The sequence below is a fragment of the Mya arenaria genome, chromosome 6, assembly GCF_026914265.1.
Source record: "Mya arenaria isolate MELC-2E11 chromosome 6, ASM2691426v1".
Lineage (NCBI taxonomy): Eukaryota > Metazoa > Mollusca > Bivalvia > Myida > Myidae > Mya > Mya arenaria.
The window spans coordinates 75,869,560-75,888,819 of NC_069127.1; the positions used below are offsets into that span (position 1 = coordinate 75,869,560).

Consider the following 19,260-nt stretch of genomic DNA (forward strand, 5'->3'; position numbering starts at 1 on the left):
CATAATAGGAGAATTGAATAAAAAGTGTTATTACCTCATGCGTGCAATGCAGATTTCAAAATTAAACAAGATGACAAAATTAAATAGAACGTTTTATATTCCGTCAAAAGTTAAGTTTAAACATATAAATATAATAACAAAACAGTCTTATCTATTTCTTCTTACCAACGTACCCACCTACTGACCAACCTACCTACCTACCGACCGACCGACCTACCGACCAACCAACATACCTACGTACCTACCTACCGACCGACCTACCTACCTACCAATCTACCGACCGACCTACCTACCTACCTACCGACCAATCTACCGACCGACCTACCTACCTACCTTTCTACCTACCGACCAACCTACCTATCGACCGATCGACCTACCTACCTACTTACCTTTCTACCTACCGACCAACCTACCTATCGACCTACCAACCTACCCACCTACCTACCTTTCTACCTACCGACCAACCTACCTATCGACCGATCGACCTACCTACCTATCTTCCTACCTACCTACCTACCTACCTACCTACCTACCTACCGACCGATCAGCCTTCTAGGTTACCTACCTACCTACCTACTTACATACATACATACATACCTACCAACTTTTACATACCGACCGACCGACCGACCTACCGGCCGACCGACCGACCGACCAACCTACCTGCCAGCCTTCTACCTACCTACCTTCCTACCTACTTACCTACCTACCTACCTACCTACCTACCGACCTACCGACCAACCTACCTACCTACCTACCTATACACCCATCCCACCCACCTACCGACCAACCGACCTACCGACCTACCTACCGACCAACCTTCTACCTACCTACCCATCTTGTATATGCCCTTTCAATAAAAACATAAGTCGTACAGTGAAAATTAGTTATCTTTACACTTATTTTGTAACGACCAAAACTCTTTATGTAAACGGTCACATGGAAACAAAGCGTTATCAGAGTAACAAAATATGTACACACGAAGGAAGTTTTAATCGGTACAAAAATGCAATGTGAGCTAAATGTCATCGGTCGATATTACAGAAACGAGGCCAGTCTTGTGCATGCATTTCTAATGGCTGGATCTATATCTTAACAAAAGCGTTTGAGACATAGTTAAACGCTGTGCAAATTAAGTTTCAATATTAGACACATACTAAGGATTTGTTTGATTTAACCAAATAATAATTCAATGATCTAGGACACATTAGTATTATCGATTAGGAATGGAATACAATGTTTAGAATCCGTTTTTAACTCACAATGCCTTAAACGCTGTGAACTATTTAAAATACTCAGTGTTTGAAGCGTTACACGCGAGTAAATGTGAATCGTACAGAGATTGAAGCATGTTTTTACACGCGAGTTAATATGAGTTGTACCGAGGTTAATAATCCAGCTAAACTCAAGGGTTTCGTAAACAAATAGGTCAAATGAAAACGATTATTCTATCAGGTTCAAATTTATGAATAACACGGAGTTTAAGTTTTTGGTTTGAACGGAAGATATTTCAATAAAACTGACAAACCCGCATAAATGAAACAGGAAAATATCATAAACGTTTGCAGCGATTTTTGAAGGATGAGTGGAACACACTTTGTCACTTAATATTTTGAGATATTGAAGGTTGTCTAAAGACAAATGGGTTCAAAGACAAGATTAACGTTGGTCACACAAAATTCGAGTTTTGAGGATCCCTTAACAGTTCATCCGTGGGACAAACTTAAGGACTCATTGATTGGAGAGCTTACGGGCGATGACATTAATAGGTGAGTTATTTGAAGTTTATAACCCAACAAAATACTGATCGTTGTTTCGAATTATATTATATGATAAAAAATAATTATACTATGAAGTATTCATAATATTTATTGTTCACACGATGCAGTTCATTATTTATGAAGAAACGCTGCAGTACGATTAACACATTGTTATTCACATGTTTTGTAAGTGAAGGTTTAAATAAAACATGTGTTTCGAATAACTATATGAATGTTGACATGTCTACGCTATCATGTTTATCATTTAAAATCTTAATAACACCGAAACATGCGATATACAAATTAATATGGCTGTTTTAGTTAAGTTTCGGTTTAAAAATTTCCTTTTATTGTTTCAAATGCATTCATGTTTGCCATAGGTTGCTTACACTGTCAGAATCGAAACTTGGGGCCCATTATGAAAAACTTTTGAACGAGGAGAGCACCAGTAAGTGTAACAAGTTCTTCCATTGTCTGGAGGATAGCCTGGGAGAAGATGGCACAGTTAGATACCTTCAAAACCTGATGGGTGACCTGAACTTCCATGGGGACAGTGGTGAGTCGATAAGAATAACAGCCAACTGGTTAAATACCGATTTGTGATATGTCGAAACCCATTGTTTTGGTGTACTTTACATATCTTTGAGCAATTCTTATTATACTCAATAAAAATAGGTTCATAGTATTGCATTGTTTCAATATTATCTTGTACCATAAGCCTGCTCTGCGTATTATATTCGAGATACATTATGTTTACTAATCTTTAAACTTCTAGTGAAATCATATAAAATGTTTTAATGCAGATGCATGTCTTCACATGTGTATCGTTTTTACCTGATAAGCCCATATATAAGGTATGTCATTAAGCAGACAAAGGTAGTTTACTACTGAACTTAGTTGTGTATTTAGTTTAGATTTACAATGTACACGCTGTAGTCATTCTTGCTTTGCATGCATTGCTACTGAACACAAGACAGAACATATATATATCGATGATGCGGTATGTTTAACTCACCAAGGCTACTTAAAGCTGCACTCTCACAGATTAACAGTTTTGACATTTTTTTTATTTTTTGTCATGGAATGAGCCAGTCTTTCGTAAATATCAGCAAATTAGTGATATAAGACTACTGAAAAAAGATCAGATCACAGATGTTCATATTTCTGTTTGAAAATTAATGTTTTTTGGCTATTTAAAAGCGTTACTTACGGTTAAATAAAAATGCATAAAACATTATTTTTTGAACTTAAATATGAAAATATGTAATCTAATTTTTGGTCAGCAGTCTCATATCACTGGTTTCCATGCATTTTCGCATAAATTGGCTCGTTCCAAGACAAAAAATAAAAAAGTTGTCAGAACGTTCAGTCAGTGAGAGTGCAGCTTTAATAGGCTTAAAGAACTAGTTTAAGCCTTCTATAGGTGACCATCCCCCCTCCAATTCGCGCGTGTATAGTCAACAGTCTCTGTGTATTGATCTTAATCTTAATTGCCTTGTGCTGTCTTATCAGATCTCCGATCTGAATATCCTGCTGTGCAGTTTTGGAGGTTTTGTTATAGAAATGGACAATACATCTTGTCTTTTAGTGTGTGGTTTTTTTTTCAAATAATAATAATGGCATGACTACTATAATGCCATAGAATAAGAATAAGATTTATGTAATATATGATAGCCCATAAATATGATTTAACCAGGATGTTTAACAATTTGGATATAACAATGGTGACCATGCATTTAAAATTGATTTTAATATATATGTTATATAACTATTTAAAAAATTATCACTCTTGTTTGTTTATAATATTATTTTTTTACAATCGGTTTAATTAATAAATACATTGGTTATGGATATTGTTTATAAATATATATATATATATATATATTAATTAGACGATAAGAATGTCTTCTCGAAAAGTGTCAACCCTAAATGGCCCTGGGCCAATAAACAAATACACAGGAAATTGGCTCCTACTGTGACTCCAGTGCAATTAACAGGAGATGCACAACAGGGGATTATCATACCAAACATTCCTTAAACCAGGCCTATAAGTAGCCTATTTCAATTAGCCAAAACGCTTACATTTTGATTTTGATCAATGGTTTATTGTGATTTATCCTTTACCTCACTTAATTCACATTGTGGTGGGCCTAATGCGCCCCCCCCCCCCCCCGAAAAAAACTTCGCCGAAATGATTTCAACCCTTCAGCTACCAAGTTTATCACATGCCTGGATTATGATAGAGATAATTCTTATTTAAAACTTTAAACTCCTAATTATGTGCAAAATCTATAGATTACAATAAAAAATAGTTAGCTTAAAGCTGCACTCTCACAGATTGAACGTTTGGCAACTTTTTTTTGTCTTGGAACGAGCCAATTTTTGCGAACACTTATGAAAACCAGTTATATAAGACTGTTGACAAAGAATTAGATCGCAGATTTTTATATTTAAAAACAAAAAATGATGTTTAATGCATTTTTCTTAAACCGTAAGTAAGCCATAAAACATTAATTTTCGAACAGAAATATGAAAATATGCGATCTGATCTTTTGTCAGCAATCTTTTATTATTGGTTTGCAGATACTTACGCAAACAAAATGCTCTTTCCAAGACAAAAAATAAAAAGGTTGTAAAAACGGTATATCTGTGTGAGTGTAGCTTTAAGTGTATCCCACTTATAAGATACATAAGAAATTTCGAGAGATTTGGGCCAGAAGTGTTGGTATTTCAAAAGCTATACTATTCAAAATATTAATTGTCCTATTGTATCTGTATCAATATATAAATAGACTACATACTTCTCTATTTCAGGCAATGTTAACTACCAGGAATTATTTCTTTTATATGAAGAAGAGAAAAGAGATTACATCTCGAAATGTTCCCAGCTTGGTTTGGAAATAGATCCTACATTTGTAGGGCGACAGAATTTCATAGAACAACTTCTTCAGATTTTACACCGCGAAGATCAGTACAAAGGTATTTCTGGAATTAAAATAATAATAATAATAATAATAATAATAATAATAATAATAATAATAATAATAATAATAATACTTATAATAATAATAACAACAACTTTATTTGACGAAGGTTACATACTAAGTGTACAATCATTACAGACATACTACTTATTTCCAGCATGGCCTTCACACAAAGTTACATATTAAGCAACAAACAAAACATACAATCACACTATCACTATCATACTTTTCTCATGCAATTCAACATAATTATACATGTATTCAACATTTCTTCGACAAACACAACTCAGTTTAATATGATGATTATAAATTACAATAAATTCATACTGTAAATAATGTAGATATATTCAGTAAAACCACATTCAATCAATATATTTTCAACATTTACATATTTGGTAGTATCCATTACAAGTTGTTGCAAGAATGTCATAAACGTACATTAACACAATTCATGTAAACAATGAACTATTTATTATAATGTGAATTAAATAAAGTGTCAAGATTTTTTCATAAGTGATAAAATTAGTCTGCCAATAAGTAGCCTTTTAATGCATTATTAAAGGCTGGTAGCTTATCTTGACATTTAATATTAGTAGAAAGAGAATTCCAAATTTTCATTGCTTTATAGGCAAATGTATTTTTGATATAGTTTGTTCTAGGTTTTGCAACAAAAAGATCCTTGTTTTCTGAAGAACGCAAGCTATAGTGCTCATTTTTGGCAAATGTTAACAATTCTGTGAAGTACGAAGGAGTCAAACATTTCATTCTTTTGAAAACAAGTAATGAAAGAAGATTATAGCACCTGTCTTCAAAAGATAGCAACCCTGACTGTTTGAATATGTTTCCACAGTGGCTAGTTCCCGACTTCATTATTAGCTTAATCGCTCTTTTCTGAATATTAGCGATTTGTGTGGTATCTGAGGAATGTGTAAGTCCCCAGACACTACAACAGTACTCCATGTTTGACATGTTATATGCATTATAATACAATAATTTCATCTCGTCCGTTAGATAATATGCTACTCTTCTTAGAAGTGCCAATTTTGAATTAAGCTTATTCACTACAATATTAACATGTGTATGCCATGACAATGCCTGATCAACATGCACCCCGAGGACCTTTTGACATTTCACGTTTTCTACTGACAATCCATCTATTGATAGTTCAAGTTGCAATGCATGTTTTGCCTTATAATTAGTACATATAATCATACATTTGGTTTTTGATGGATAGATTGACATATTATTTGTCTTACACCAACAATTCACACTTTTAAGACTTTTTTGTAGATCTGATTAAATGCTTAAAATACTTGGATCTATTTTGTATAAAGTGGACATGAATTGGAAGAAATTAAATGAATATCATTGATGTATATTAGAAAAAGTAAGGGACCGAGTATTGATCCTTGAGGGACACCGGACATAGTTTTCATTTTCTCAGAATTAATGTCGTTCCCTTTCACAAATTGCATCCTGTTAGTCAGATCTAAATCTGAGGACCTAAATAATTTCATAGACCTTTCTGTAAAGTAATAAATAAGTTTAAGTTTGTGTAAGAGTATTTCATGGTCAACTAAGTCAAATGCTTTTCGGAGATCGAGATAAATGGCCCCTACATAATCACCACTGTCTATACCCTTCAACCATGTATCTATAAGATGGGTTAATGCAGTCTGACATGAGTGATTTGAACGGGAACCCGACTGATTTTTGTGTATAATATTCGTTCTCTTAAAAAACATTTGCAACTGAGACGCAATATGTCGTTCAAATATCTTTGATAAAGTATTGAGAATGGATAAAGGGCGATAGTTTCCCGGTTCGTACTTATTTCCTGATTTGTGTATCGGGACAACAGAAGCTTCCTTCAATTTGTCAGGAAATATACCGCTTTCTATACTGTTATTGATGATAGAAGCTACTGCAGATGTTATGTAACCGCCACAGTAGCGTAAAATGTTTGGTCCTATTCCATCAGGACCAGTGGACTTTGAAGTGCCAAGTTTGTCAATGATGTGCTTTACATCAAGGGCTGTAATAGTTTCCACATTAAATTGATGATGTCACACTTTTTCATTCAGATATTTCTGCAGAGTAGAAAAAATGTTCCTGAGCAAATGGTTTTCTCTTAATTATATTAGATATATTGGTGAAGTGATAATATTCCTGTATTGATCCTTGAAGCGCCATTAGTTCAAATAAATTGTTGCAATATTGAGTTTTATATCTTGACTGTACGTATAAATTTAAATTGGTCATCAAGTACATTAAGCACAAACGAATTGGAGTAGAACTGCCATGTAGTATGATTATGCTAGTTAAAAACGCTTCTATGTGTAAAACCGGTGTAACATTAATTTTTGATTCCGTTGAAGACTGAGCCCAAGGGTCATTTCTCAACGTTGAAGTTGTCCCTGACAACATTTGAACATTAAATTCATTGAAACTGATTAGCGTAAAATTTTGATCAGTAAGGGGGTCATTTTTTAACAGGCGACTTTTGCAATCTTGCTGGATAGTTATTTACTCGCAATGTCGGCGAGACCAACCTCTAACAGACAACTTTCTAGACCTGTTTTGAATGCATACAAATTCACCGACATCCATTACCCATCGACCACGGATTAGCTCTAAATGCGAATGATTTGCTACTCAGAAAATAAAACGAAATACTAGCAAGTCACGTCGACTGGCTATTAAACGAATACAAGTATTTCATAATAAACATAATCATCCATTTTTCAACATTAATAAATGTTTCGGAGTTTATTCTCTCTGCATGCCTGTGAGTGCGTGTGTGCGTGGGTGGCTGAGTGCGTGTGTGCATGGGTGTGTGAGTGTCTGAACGTGTGAGTGCGTGAGTGAGTGAGTGAGTGCATGTGTGCGTAGGTGCGTGAGTGTGGGTGCGTGTGCGCGTGCGTGAGTGTGCGTGAGTGCGCGTGTTTAGATAGTACCAGATATCAGTTTTCTTCTTCACTTCATGATAAGTTGCATCTGTTTGTTATTTGTCTTGATAACGTTGAACCACCAATTAATTTCGCTCATTTATCCGAATGCATTAAGATATTACAACTTTTTGTAAGACACGTATTCATGTTAGTACGAGTCATGTCCCTTTTTAGTGAGTTAATCTAACACTTAATAAAAGAGAATTTTAAAATACATTGCAACAATGTTTCAGGCTATGGGACTTTACTGGCAAGTGCTTTGATTTTATATATTCAGCTACAGTAAAAACACCACAACAAACATCGCTACTACTTAATGACTCTTGATTAAGCAAAAAAAAATAGAAAATTCAGCTTGAATGAATACATTTCATTAAATAATATAAGTCACAATCCAAAACATATTAATCTAACCATTAATAGAAAGCATAATTTTACAATACACAGCAACAATTTTTGAAATCATAGGACTTAACTGACAAGTGTTTTGTTTTTATCTCGTATAAGTACCACAAAAAGACAGAGCTGAGTACTACTCTATTAGTTATCCAACAAGTGATCAGCAGAGGTATAACCCCTAGATAAAGCAAAGCGTAGTAAATTCAGCTTGAAGCATACATTTCAATAAACACTTTAACACATGTTAATCGACTGAAATCTGTACTGCATTGTAAGTACCTCGCAATCGACTATGGAGGTCAGTTTTCACCCGACTACAATTGGGGTGATAGTCAATATTGGTCCCAATTGGATCTAAGATTAATGTAGCCAATCGGTTTGAATTGAACAAAAACTCAATACCATTAAGACATTCAATGAGGTATGACAATTGGATTAACTAAATATAATATTGAATTTAAATATTTATATTCAACGAGGGTCATTTTTTCACGCAAAGAGGGGTCATTATTAATTTTGCATCAGGCCTGATTATAGCCAAATTCTGGTCGAGCAAATATATTGAATTAGCTATTGGAGTGAATTTAAAGTTTTTCAACTACATGTGCATCACTCACATTAAAAGACAATCTCAATCTGAAGAAGCATTCTCAAACTTAAATATAGAGAGGGCTTCCTGAACCAGATCCGGGTACTTTGTATTAAGTTAAAACGTAAAAAAATGACTCCTGGGGTCAATTTGCAACGTGTTCAAAATTTAATGTAACAACAGCAACAATGACTGATATACGAGTTTAACTAAATTGCAGGACTCGTGTTATGCGGATTACCTGGTATGGGGAAAACCAGTCTGGCCAGCCAGATTTGTTACAGACTGATGCACAACCACCACTGTAACTGGCACATCACAGTTTGTCTCCAAAGGTACTTTGAATGTACAATTTCAGTATACAAAGTGTTTGTTTCATAAAATGTAAGAATAATGTAAACGAGAGTTTTTGTTTCATGGTTGAGACTATAAATTCAGTCATAGTGTTGTTGTTGTTGTTCTTTTTTTTTCAGAGAAAAAGACAATTTTGGACAACTAATGAACGACCTTTTAGATGGTTTAAGCAAAGAGTTGTCTTTCGAGTCAGAGATTCATTTTGAAGAACTTACCGATCGTGATAAAAGAAGCATACTGATTAACATGATTGTGGAAATGAGCCGAAAGACCTCGAGTAAGTAGCAATTTTAAGATGTTTTATTTTTATTTGGTATATTTGAACTGAAACACATTGCGTGTAGTTTAAATCTTTTTTTATTAAAATTATTTGCAGATTTATTTTTAACATTGTAAACCATGTAAGTATCTGTGGTCTGTGTTGATAACATTTAGCTATATGCATAGTTGTAGGTATGCATGTTTCATTGCTTGTAAAGATCATTGTCACTATATATGAACGCATTTGTTATAGAACACTTGATTCTGCTTGACGACATGGATGACCAATTCAACAGGAATCCGTTCGAACTGCATGAACTGTTATCGTCGATTTTCTACGAAATATCTAACTCCAAAAATGTAATGATGTTTCCGTTTACTAACGGTCCCTTCGCAATATATCATAACATCACTTATAATCTATTGTAACAACAATTCTAATTAAACTACCATCGCTAATGTTCTTGTATAGTTTTACCCTTTACTCAATATTTATCTCACACTAATATCCATGTGTTGCAGGTAAAGTTTCTGATTACTGTAGGCAGCACGATCTGTCCTGTGGGAGAATTGTTGAAATTTGGTGGCAAAGCATTGTTAAATAACACCATGCTTGAATTTGAAATACCAGGTCTGGATCTTGCTGACGCAACAAAACTTCTCTCTGCCATATCACATAAGGTATTTTGAAGTTATTATGACAGTATTGATTGTAATATAAGTTTAATAAAGCGAGTTATCAAAAGATCGTTAGGTTATATTTCATCAGAAAACACAATGTTCTATATAAAGGATATATTTACTTCACAAGAATCAATTCATGTGCACATTCATTTGAAAACATGCTTCTTTTAATTATGATATTTTTCATTTCTTGCTAGGAACTAGATGGTTCTTTTTGCGAGACAATTTCTAAGGAGTTCAATGGCAACCCGATGGCGTTAAAGGTCGCGGGGGTTGCTCTGAGGGATTTTACCGATTGTTCAATGTACGCTTACCAATCGATCCTTACACAGACCGTGAATTCCGTCTCTGGCCTCCTGCAAAAATGTTTTGACATGCTTCAGCCTGAGAAAATAAAATTTTCATTACTCAGGTTGTCAGTTTTCCGGACAAACTGGTTCGATGTTCAAGCAGCCGTCCATGTAACAGAGGGCACTGCTAGACCACTGCAGGCTCAATTTGACACGAAACATAAGACAAAAGCGATAGAAAATGAATGTACTACAAAACTGAAATGTCTAAAAAATAAACATCTCATAGAAGCTGACAAACTGCAATCATTCACAGGAAAGCGGAATATCAAAGAAAACCAACTGTATTCGCTTCATTCAATTGTCCTCCGATTTCTTTACGACACATGCGAGAAGACAGAAGCTATGCAAAAAGAACTTGAAATTGCGAAAGAAAATTTCATTTGGTATTTTTGTAAGAAAATTGAACATTATGGAAAGGAAAATTACTCATCGCCAGTGGCTGCAAAAAATGCACTTGAAATGAACAAACCTCACGTAGAATTGTTTTTCAAACTGGTAGGAGAGAGGGGTACACGTTTGGAAGACTACTTGTCCACAAAGAAAACAAAGGCATCAACATCTTCAAGATGCGAATATGTCATGAGCATAGCAGAGTTTGCATGTGTTCCTCAAAAACGAATGTACTTTGCGAAAAAACAATCACAGATCGTCAAGGACAATAAACAACTGTTCCAATACATTTACTGGAAGTCGAAAGAAGCTGAATGCTTGTTAGCTTGTGACAGAACGGAGTTGGCATTTAAAGAAATGTCCGGTGTATTTAATGACTTTCGAGTAAGAGTAGACATTGAACCGTCAGGAAAGGTATGCCCTTCGTTTACAGCAGAAGGTTGGCACATACATCATACAGACGAAGTATTCTCTCTTACTAGACTGTATGAAGTCTTCGGACAGGCGCTATTTCATATCGGCCGAAAGGAAAAGAATAAGCCAAAACTCAACATTGCTCTGAAGAACCTTGAAATTGCACAGGCAATTTGTGACAACATTCAGCATCTGGACAAAATAAAAAAGCATGACAGAGCTAAAATTCAAAATGTAATCGGCTGCGTACATTTTGAACTAGGGGATGTAAATAAAGCACTTACCTTTCATGGATATGCATTAAGAATTGTAGCACAGGATGCACAGTTTACAAAAGATCGATGCCATACTGCCATTGTGGAGTACCAAGCTAATATCGCAGCTTGTGAACATCAACTTGGGTTGAATACGAAGAATGAAAATAACCGAAAAACACGTTTTGGAAAAGCTATGGAGATGTACAACAAATGCATTGATATCAACAAACGTATGGGACGGGATAATTTGCCACCACAAGTCGTTTTGCTTCGAAACAGAGCTGAAATCTTCTATATTGAGGCAAGTGTTCCAATTGTTACATCAATGGAGTTTTAAAAAATGGTATTGAATTTAATTGTTTAAATGCTCTGTTTAAGTGGTTAAAAAGATGCACAACTGGTATGTCGTCGAATTTCGGTTGTTGATTGTGCATGTCATGATGTATCGCTTTCGTTTATGTTTTAAAATGTCAATTTCTCAGGTTTATAGGATTAACCTTAAATTGTGTATTTATTGTTGCAGAAGGAGTACGAAAAAGCAATAGCTGACGGTGAAAAGGTGAAAAAACGTTGCCTTAGCCTTTACGTGCCACCCCATACCGAGTTGACAATGGCTTTTGAACGTCTGGCAAACTACAAATTCAAACTTGGAAAACGGCTTATAGAAGTTGAAGGCGAACAAGGTGGGTCCAATACGGGTATAAGGTTTTAATTTAATTTAATTTTAAGTATTGGCTAACAAAGGAAACATTTACATATACATTCATAAATATTTATATGAAATTCAAGTTTGTTTCCATTACGTCCCCATTATACCAGTGGTTATTTTATATTAGCTATTTACCAACTAAACAACTTAAATTATTAGATAAGTTAGATAAGCATAACACAAAATAAAATAACAAAAGTACAATAGAAAACAGATGTAAACCATACAGGTACCTAAACAACCTTACGTTTAACCAGCCTCTTACTATAACTAATTGATATACATAAGCGTTAGGTAATTAAACCGCTGACGTCGCGGTTTAGAGTGTTACGGTAAGTGAACGACTGTTTTCGTATGATTGAATTATAATGATTTTATTCACAAGGGTTATACCATAGTGTACAAAGCCACGTTCACAAGTATACGGTTCGCAGGCTGTAGTGTTAAAAAATGACGAGACTACTCTACATTTTGCTTTATTTAACAATCGTGAATAACGAAGTAGATTCGGAGAAATTATCGGGACCTAAAGTGATACCCAAGGGTAAATTGCAAAAGGCTAAGCCACTGACTTACCGCGCAGCTGTATATGAACACAAAGTTATTTTTCCCTACCCATGGGCGAAGAACCGCCATATGGCCGTCATGCAGATGATGGCAAATCTAAAAATATACGATCAGCAGGCTGAAATCGCAGGAGCAAAGGTACACCAATTTTGTTATGAATTTATTATGTCTTGTAACATATGTTGTTGGTAAAGATCATTCTGGTTTAATTGTCTAGTAAGTGATCAGATTTAGAACCACCATTATCTCGTTCCTATCGTATCTGATTATGCTTTATTAATGCCAAAAAGCATGTGTGTTTTTCCAAACATTATATGTTAAAAACAGTGACAAAAGAGTCAGACATACATGTCTGACAGTTTAAATTTTTACTTCTATCACATTGTATTTTTATTTAATAATACTTTTTATTTGAAATCCTTTCAAAATGCGAGTTATTTATGCAGTGTTATTTAATCACGAACCTAGTATACGTTCTAATTAACATTCTAAAATAAGATATTTTTGAGATACTGTATGACCTACCTCTAGCTGTGTTAAATTTATTTGTATTTCGTTTTTCTTATTACACGCTTTAAAAAGACCTTCCATTTTTAGGGTGTCGATATCATGGTATTTCCAGAGGACGGTATTTATGGTTACCTCATCAAGGATCGGCATGTGATCAAATGGTATCTCGAGCCAGTGCCAGACCCTAAGCTAGTCGACTGGATTCCTTGTGATGAACCCATGAGATTCCCACAGGGCGAAGTCCAAGTCTACCTTAGCTGTCTTGCCAAACGCAACAAAATGTATATAGTTGCAAATATGGGAGATATTCAAAAATGCCATGCCGGAGTGGATCCGAATTGCAAACCAGATGGATTCTACCAGTATAATACGAACGTGGCGTACGATCGAAACGGAAGGTTTATAGCGAAGTATCACAAACAAAATCGTTTTTTTGAACCCCAATTTAATGCACCGACAAATCCTGAATACAGTTATTTTGACACTGAATTTGGAAGATTTGGAATGATGATATGTAATGATATTCTATTTTATGATCCTGGACTTGAACTTATAAGGAACCATGGTGTTACGGACATTGTATTTCCCACAGCTTGGTCAGATACGTTGCCGTATTACTCTGCCATTGGTTACATGATGTCATTTGCTGTTGGACATACTGTGAACTTTCTGGGTGCTAACATTCGATTTCCGCACAACAAGAAAGTACGATTTCATGGCAGCGGAATATTCACTCCGGCAGGTGCTCTTCAATATGTCTACGATCCTTATACACCCTTCGGTGGACATCTCTTGATTGCAGATGTTCCTATTAATAAGAGAAAGGTTGATCGGATCCCCTGTGATGTTGGCCCAGTAAAATTTGGACTTCCGGAGAAGAAATTAATGATGCATCCCCAGTTCAAATCAACAGTTTTAAAGGATTGGTATGACTTCGTGCTCGTCAAGGGGACATCAGGAGCTGTAACAATCTGCCAAAAAGGATTTTGTTGCACTCTTCAGTACGAAAAGGAAAGGACCTACGACATCTTTGCATTTGGTGTCTTCCATGGCTTGCATAAGTCTTATGGAAGTATGTATCAACAGATATGCATTCTCACTAAATGTCGAACATATGCTATTCAATCTTGTGGACTTCCTGCACTGCATTCATCAACTCGCTTCAAATCCTTCCGCATGACGGGCAACTTTACAACGCCGTTTATCCACCCACAGATTATTGTTGCCGACAAGAAGCTTAAGCTTGGTCTACCAGCTATCGGAAGTTTCCACTATGGTGTTGGAGGTCTGCAGGGCAAATCTGTGGATCGTCCATTGATTAGTGCAACGCTCATCGGTCGCCATTACCACAAGGATTGCCAAACATGTATTGGTGGCTGATTAACTGGACTTGCTAGAGGGCGTTGCAATTTAAAAAAAAATGTTATGCACGCCTATGGTTACAAATAAATAACATGGCTATGAACCTGTGTCAGTTGTTTCTTTCCTGAACAATCGGTCGTTTTGTATAATCATAAGAAAACTTGTTATCATAGCATCTGTTTTATTTATACATCTTATTTAAAAAACGTCATTGCCCCCCCCCCCCGAGTATTCAATAGCATTGCTAACATTATTTAATATATGTCGGTAGTTTGTGCATGAACATAGCGCGTGTTGTATGTGTACATAAAAAGTGTCTTCTTGAAAGAATTTCATCAGTACAATACGTGCAAATGAAAATAATAACCACATTGACTAATTCAATGAAAACAACAGGGAAAAGCACATTAGCCTACTCATTAACAAAAAACCCTGGGCCAAGGCCTAACAGACACTGAACGAGGGAAACACAACGTACCAAGATTGAAATTTAATTTGACTTGGTTTTTCCTCATCCGAAAGCACCCTGTAAATGCTTTGAGCAGTTTATAAATATTAATTTTACATATGCAAAATTACAATTATTGTTAATTAAAAACATTTTCAGAAAAGGGCAAGGAATATCTTTACGAGTCCCTTGAAATGTACAACGCAGTGCTTAGTGAGATTTGCAAAGGAGGCATGCCATCGATAGAGCAATCAGATGATGAAAGCATATTCCGTGAATTGGCTGAGCTTATCACACATGGATTACCACCGGTACGTTCTGGCCTAGCCAACAGTGAGTACAAGGAAGCCATGAATGCAATAAAAGCGGGGAATGATACGCGTATTAACGATCACAACGAGACTGTCTTTCGTGACATTGCACAGTGGTTGAGAGATCGACGTTTAGATCAGCCATCAAATAAAACCTACAGGCATACGAAAGGTATGAGACTTGAATAGAAATTGCACCGTCATTTCAATAATTGTAATTTATCTAATGAAGATTAATGACATTATCATTTATTTTCATTCGAATAAATATTCGTATCACGTTATAATGATCAGAATTTTAAATTATTATATATTTTCAGCAAACCACATTAAAGTGATGAAGAAGTTACGTCAGAAAGATAGCGAAATCAGAAAAACGAAACAGAAGTATGAGGTAGGTAAAATGCAATTGTTGTACACAATTCAAATTTAGTTTGACTCTTATTAACGTTGTAACTTTAAATACCTAAACACTGTATGTAGTCAACAGTATACTAATCCTTCGTCAGGTTATTCGGAATCATAATCTACTTAAGTTGGTGTTAGAGGACAGTTACAGTATTGCACTTACCATTCCTGTCTACGAACAACCGATACATAACCGAGACTACTGGGTTTTTATACTTAGCATTACCATGTGTTTCTTAAGAGTCGCCGTAAAGTTACCGTAAAGTACATGTACTTCATTATTATTTTCACTTTTTAGACGTTTGAACTTGGAAAATTTAACAAGCTGATATCTGAAAACCGGCGGTATGTACCGGACTATGACGCTCAAGAAAAGGTACGGCAAGCACTTCGGGCTGGGGCCTCATTTATACCAGACGCTGATCAAGACCTGGACAGTTCTACCAGTGAGTCAGAGGATGATTCGGAATCAGACTCCAATGACACTTCAAGAACTAGTTCAACTTCAGACGGAAGTGACGAGGTTGACATTCAATCGGAAATGAGATTCTCACGACAAAGAAAGGATAGCGGTATGGAAGAAGACATGTTCATTGATGATGAGAAAAATGAAAAACAGTCAGGGCAACAGGAAGAAAGTATGATGGTCGAGGCATTAATTCATGACACAAAACAAAAAAAGCCCCAAAACGTGCTTGGTGACTCCGAGATCTTCAAATCAGACACTTGTTCGTCAACGTTTGAAGAAACAAAAGAACTGGTGAGACAATTTGGCATTGATGAAGAAGTTCGAGAGACATTTCATACAGGTATGGTTAAAAAAGAGGACGGCAATGTATTGAGAACGAGACGCAACTCGCAATCAAATCAAAGCAGGTCGTCGCAGTCGTCAGATACATCTTCAGGGTGTTTTTCATTAAAGAGAAAGAGTTCTTCAACTGAGAGCCGTCGTCAATCTTGGAGAACTGGATCAAGTTATGGGTCTCAAGCTGGTAGCATCGATGATCCTGATGTTGATGAGGAGGAGGATTTGTTGTCACATTCGCAAAGAATGGCATTTATTTTGGAAGGACCGCAAGAAAGATTATCTTTGTCTATTAGTGACTTGGAAGTGACAGACATAGGTAAGATATATATGTATTCCTTTATTTGAGGAACATTTGGGTTTTTTTTGTATTTCATATTACCAAATATTTCGGGAGCTTACCTTCATCCAAGTCGATGGAAAAATATTAAACTGAAAAAGATCATAGAAATGCACCTCCTTCCAAAACAAATTTAAATCAGCTTACTATAATGCCTGATATAATTTTTATTATATTACAGGAGAAGAAGTTAACGAACCACAGCCAAAAGTTCCTAAGACGGAGAATGGCAAAGATGGGGGAAATACCAAGCTTGAGGAAGGGTGATAACTCCGTTCCTACGTTTATGGTCACATGCCTTTGGATGTGTAATGTGTAGAATAGAAGACGTCAATGACTGTAAAATTATCTATAATGTAGATTTATTTCGGGTAATTCCTGCAAAGTGTTTGGGAGGAATATAAGCAGTATAGATGGACTGTTTTACATCCAAAATCAGTGTAATTGTATTTGTTTAGATATTATTAATAATGATCTCTGTATTTTTTTCAAATCGTTTATTGATCTCTTAACAAATTATCGTTTTATATAGACAATTTGTTGCATATTACAAAGTTGTTCATCCTACATATGTTTTATTACCTTAAGCATACCCATTTGACAGTTGTCAGAAATTATTGGTCGATGTGCAACGCTAAAAATTTAAATCCATACCTTATTTTATTCATAATGTTATATTTCATCTTTATTCATTACTGTTAAATTAGAACCGAAAGAAAAAAACCTGCTTGCGGGCACTCTCACATAATATAAAAACTGTTTTAATTAACTGATGTTAAGTAGACTCATAATTATAATTTCATTGCTTTAAAACATGTCGATAAGTTTGCGGTATACCCATATCATAATTATTATTTGTATGTACTTCATGAACGCCTCAAAGATGAATACTTTTGAATAAATGAAACAGAAGATGCGCCCGTGGCTGTTGATGTAATGTTACGCATCAATGCATGTATTATACATTTATTAATTCATTTTGGGTTATGGACAATCTAAATTATTATGTTAAAACAATGAACTAGAATCAGGGAGACAAAACAAGTAGGGTCGTGTTTGGTGGAAAATAGAACACCAAATAGTTAATGGAAGAACAAACAAAAAAGTCACATGACAACGTTCACGACAACAAACAACACAAAACAAGAAAACACACAAACAAACACTAAATACAGCAAACAATAGTCAACACATGACAACACATAGGACAACACACAAAACAAGGAGACATACACACAATGCATTTAAAATCACACATAACAACACACAAAATATTTCACAAGACAAGACAACCTTCAAGTCAACATACAATACGACATACAAGACAACACACAAGAAAGCAAACACCACACACAAGACATACAGTAGGCGACACACTAGACAACATCTAAATACAGTACAACATACAATACAACATCCAAATATATTACAACACATACCGCAACATCCAAATGTAATCGAACACACAAAACAAAATCTAAATATAATGCAGCACACAACACAACATCCAAATATAATACAATACACTACACAACATCCAAATAGAATATAACACACAACACAGCATCCATATAACACAACACACAACACAATATCCAAATATAATAAAATACACAATACAACATCCAAATATAATACAACACACAACACAGCATCCAAATAGAATACAACGCACAACACAACACCCATACAACACAACACACAACACAATATCCAAATATAATAAAACACACAACACAACATCCAAACGTAATACAACACACAACACAACATCCAAATATAATACAAAACATCCACAGTACAACACTCCAAGTCGTATACGAAAGCTTTAAATCACGCACAAATAAATGTCGGAGTGACCGCATAGAAACGGTCCCCGAAAGCACAGGGAATCCGTCACGAAGGTTTTCAGTTTTCTTGTGTTTTCTTTTCTTAGTCCTTTAAGGGGGCTAGAGACCAGATTGTCCAAAAATTAGCAAATATAGTATTCCCTCAAAACAAAACTAGGTTTGTCAATGCGAGCTAGTAGGAGGCCGATAATGCATCTATTTTATGGTTTAAATAATAAACGCAACAATCATGTTCCTGTCCCATCTGTGTTTCCTCGTTTAAAATAGCTCATCATGTTTTCCAGTTTAAATCATATATGTTTGTGAGTACAAATAAATGTGCTGACGTTATTTTCAAACTTAATAGGATTTAGTTGGTAGATAACCAAAGTAAATTTCGAATTGGAAAAATGCTCAAAAACTGCGAAAGATTTATGTATCATAAGCGACGTTGTTCTATGAAATTCTGTCGCCCTACAAATGCTGGATCTATTTCTATGCAACAACTTGTAATGGATACTACCAAATATGTAAATGTTGAAAATATATTGATTGCATGTGGTTTTACTGAATAT

General features: G+C 35.2%; 2 protein-coding genes across 2 annotated transcripts; both read left to right on the forward strand.

The window, feature by feature from the left end:
* The first annotated feature begins 1,072 nt into the window (after nucleotides 1-1,072).
* On the forward strand, nucleotides 1,073-17,773 carry LOC128238306 (uncharacterized). The gene is made up of 13 exons (XM_052954090.1): nucleotides 1,073-1,769; nucleotides 2,141-2,316; nucleotides 4,575-4,739; nucleotides 8,904-9,018; nucleotides 9,157-9,314; nucleotides 9,552-9,658; nucleotides 9,821-9,979; nucleotides 10,180-11,697; nucleotides 11,920-12,079; nucleotides 15,152-15,475; nucleotides 15,624-15,697; nucleotides 16,010-16,835; nucleotides 17,038-17,773. Exons 1-13 carry the CDS (start codon nucleotides 1,642-1,644, stop codon nucleotides 17,121-17,123), a joined length of 3,996 nt encoding a protein of 1,331 aa, XP_052810050.1. The 5' UTR covers nucleotides 1,073-1,641; the 3' UTR covers nucleotides 17,124-17,773.
* LOC128238307 (pantetheinase-like) lies at nucleotides 12,473-14,647 on the forward strand. The gene is made up of 2 exons (XM_052954091.1): nucleotides 12,473-12,810; nucleotides 13,270-14,647. Exons 1-2 carry the CDS (start codon nucleotides 12,556-12,558, stop codon nucleotides 14,560-14,562), a joined length of 1,548 nt encoding a protein of 515 aa, XP_052810051.1. The 5' UTR covers nucleotides 12,473-12,555; the 3' UTR covers nucleotides 14,563-14,647.
* Nucleotides 17,774-19,260: the final 1,487 nt, after the last annotated feature.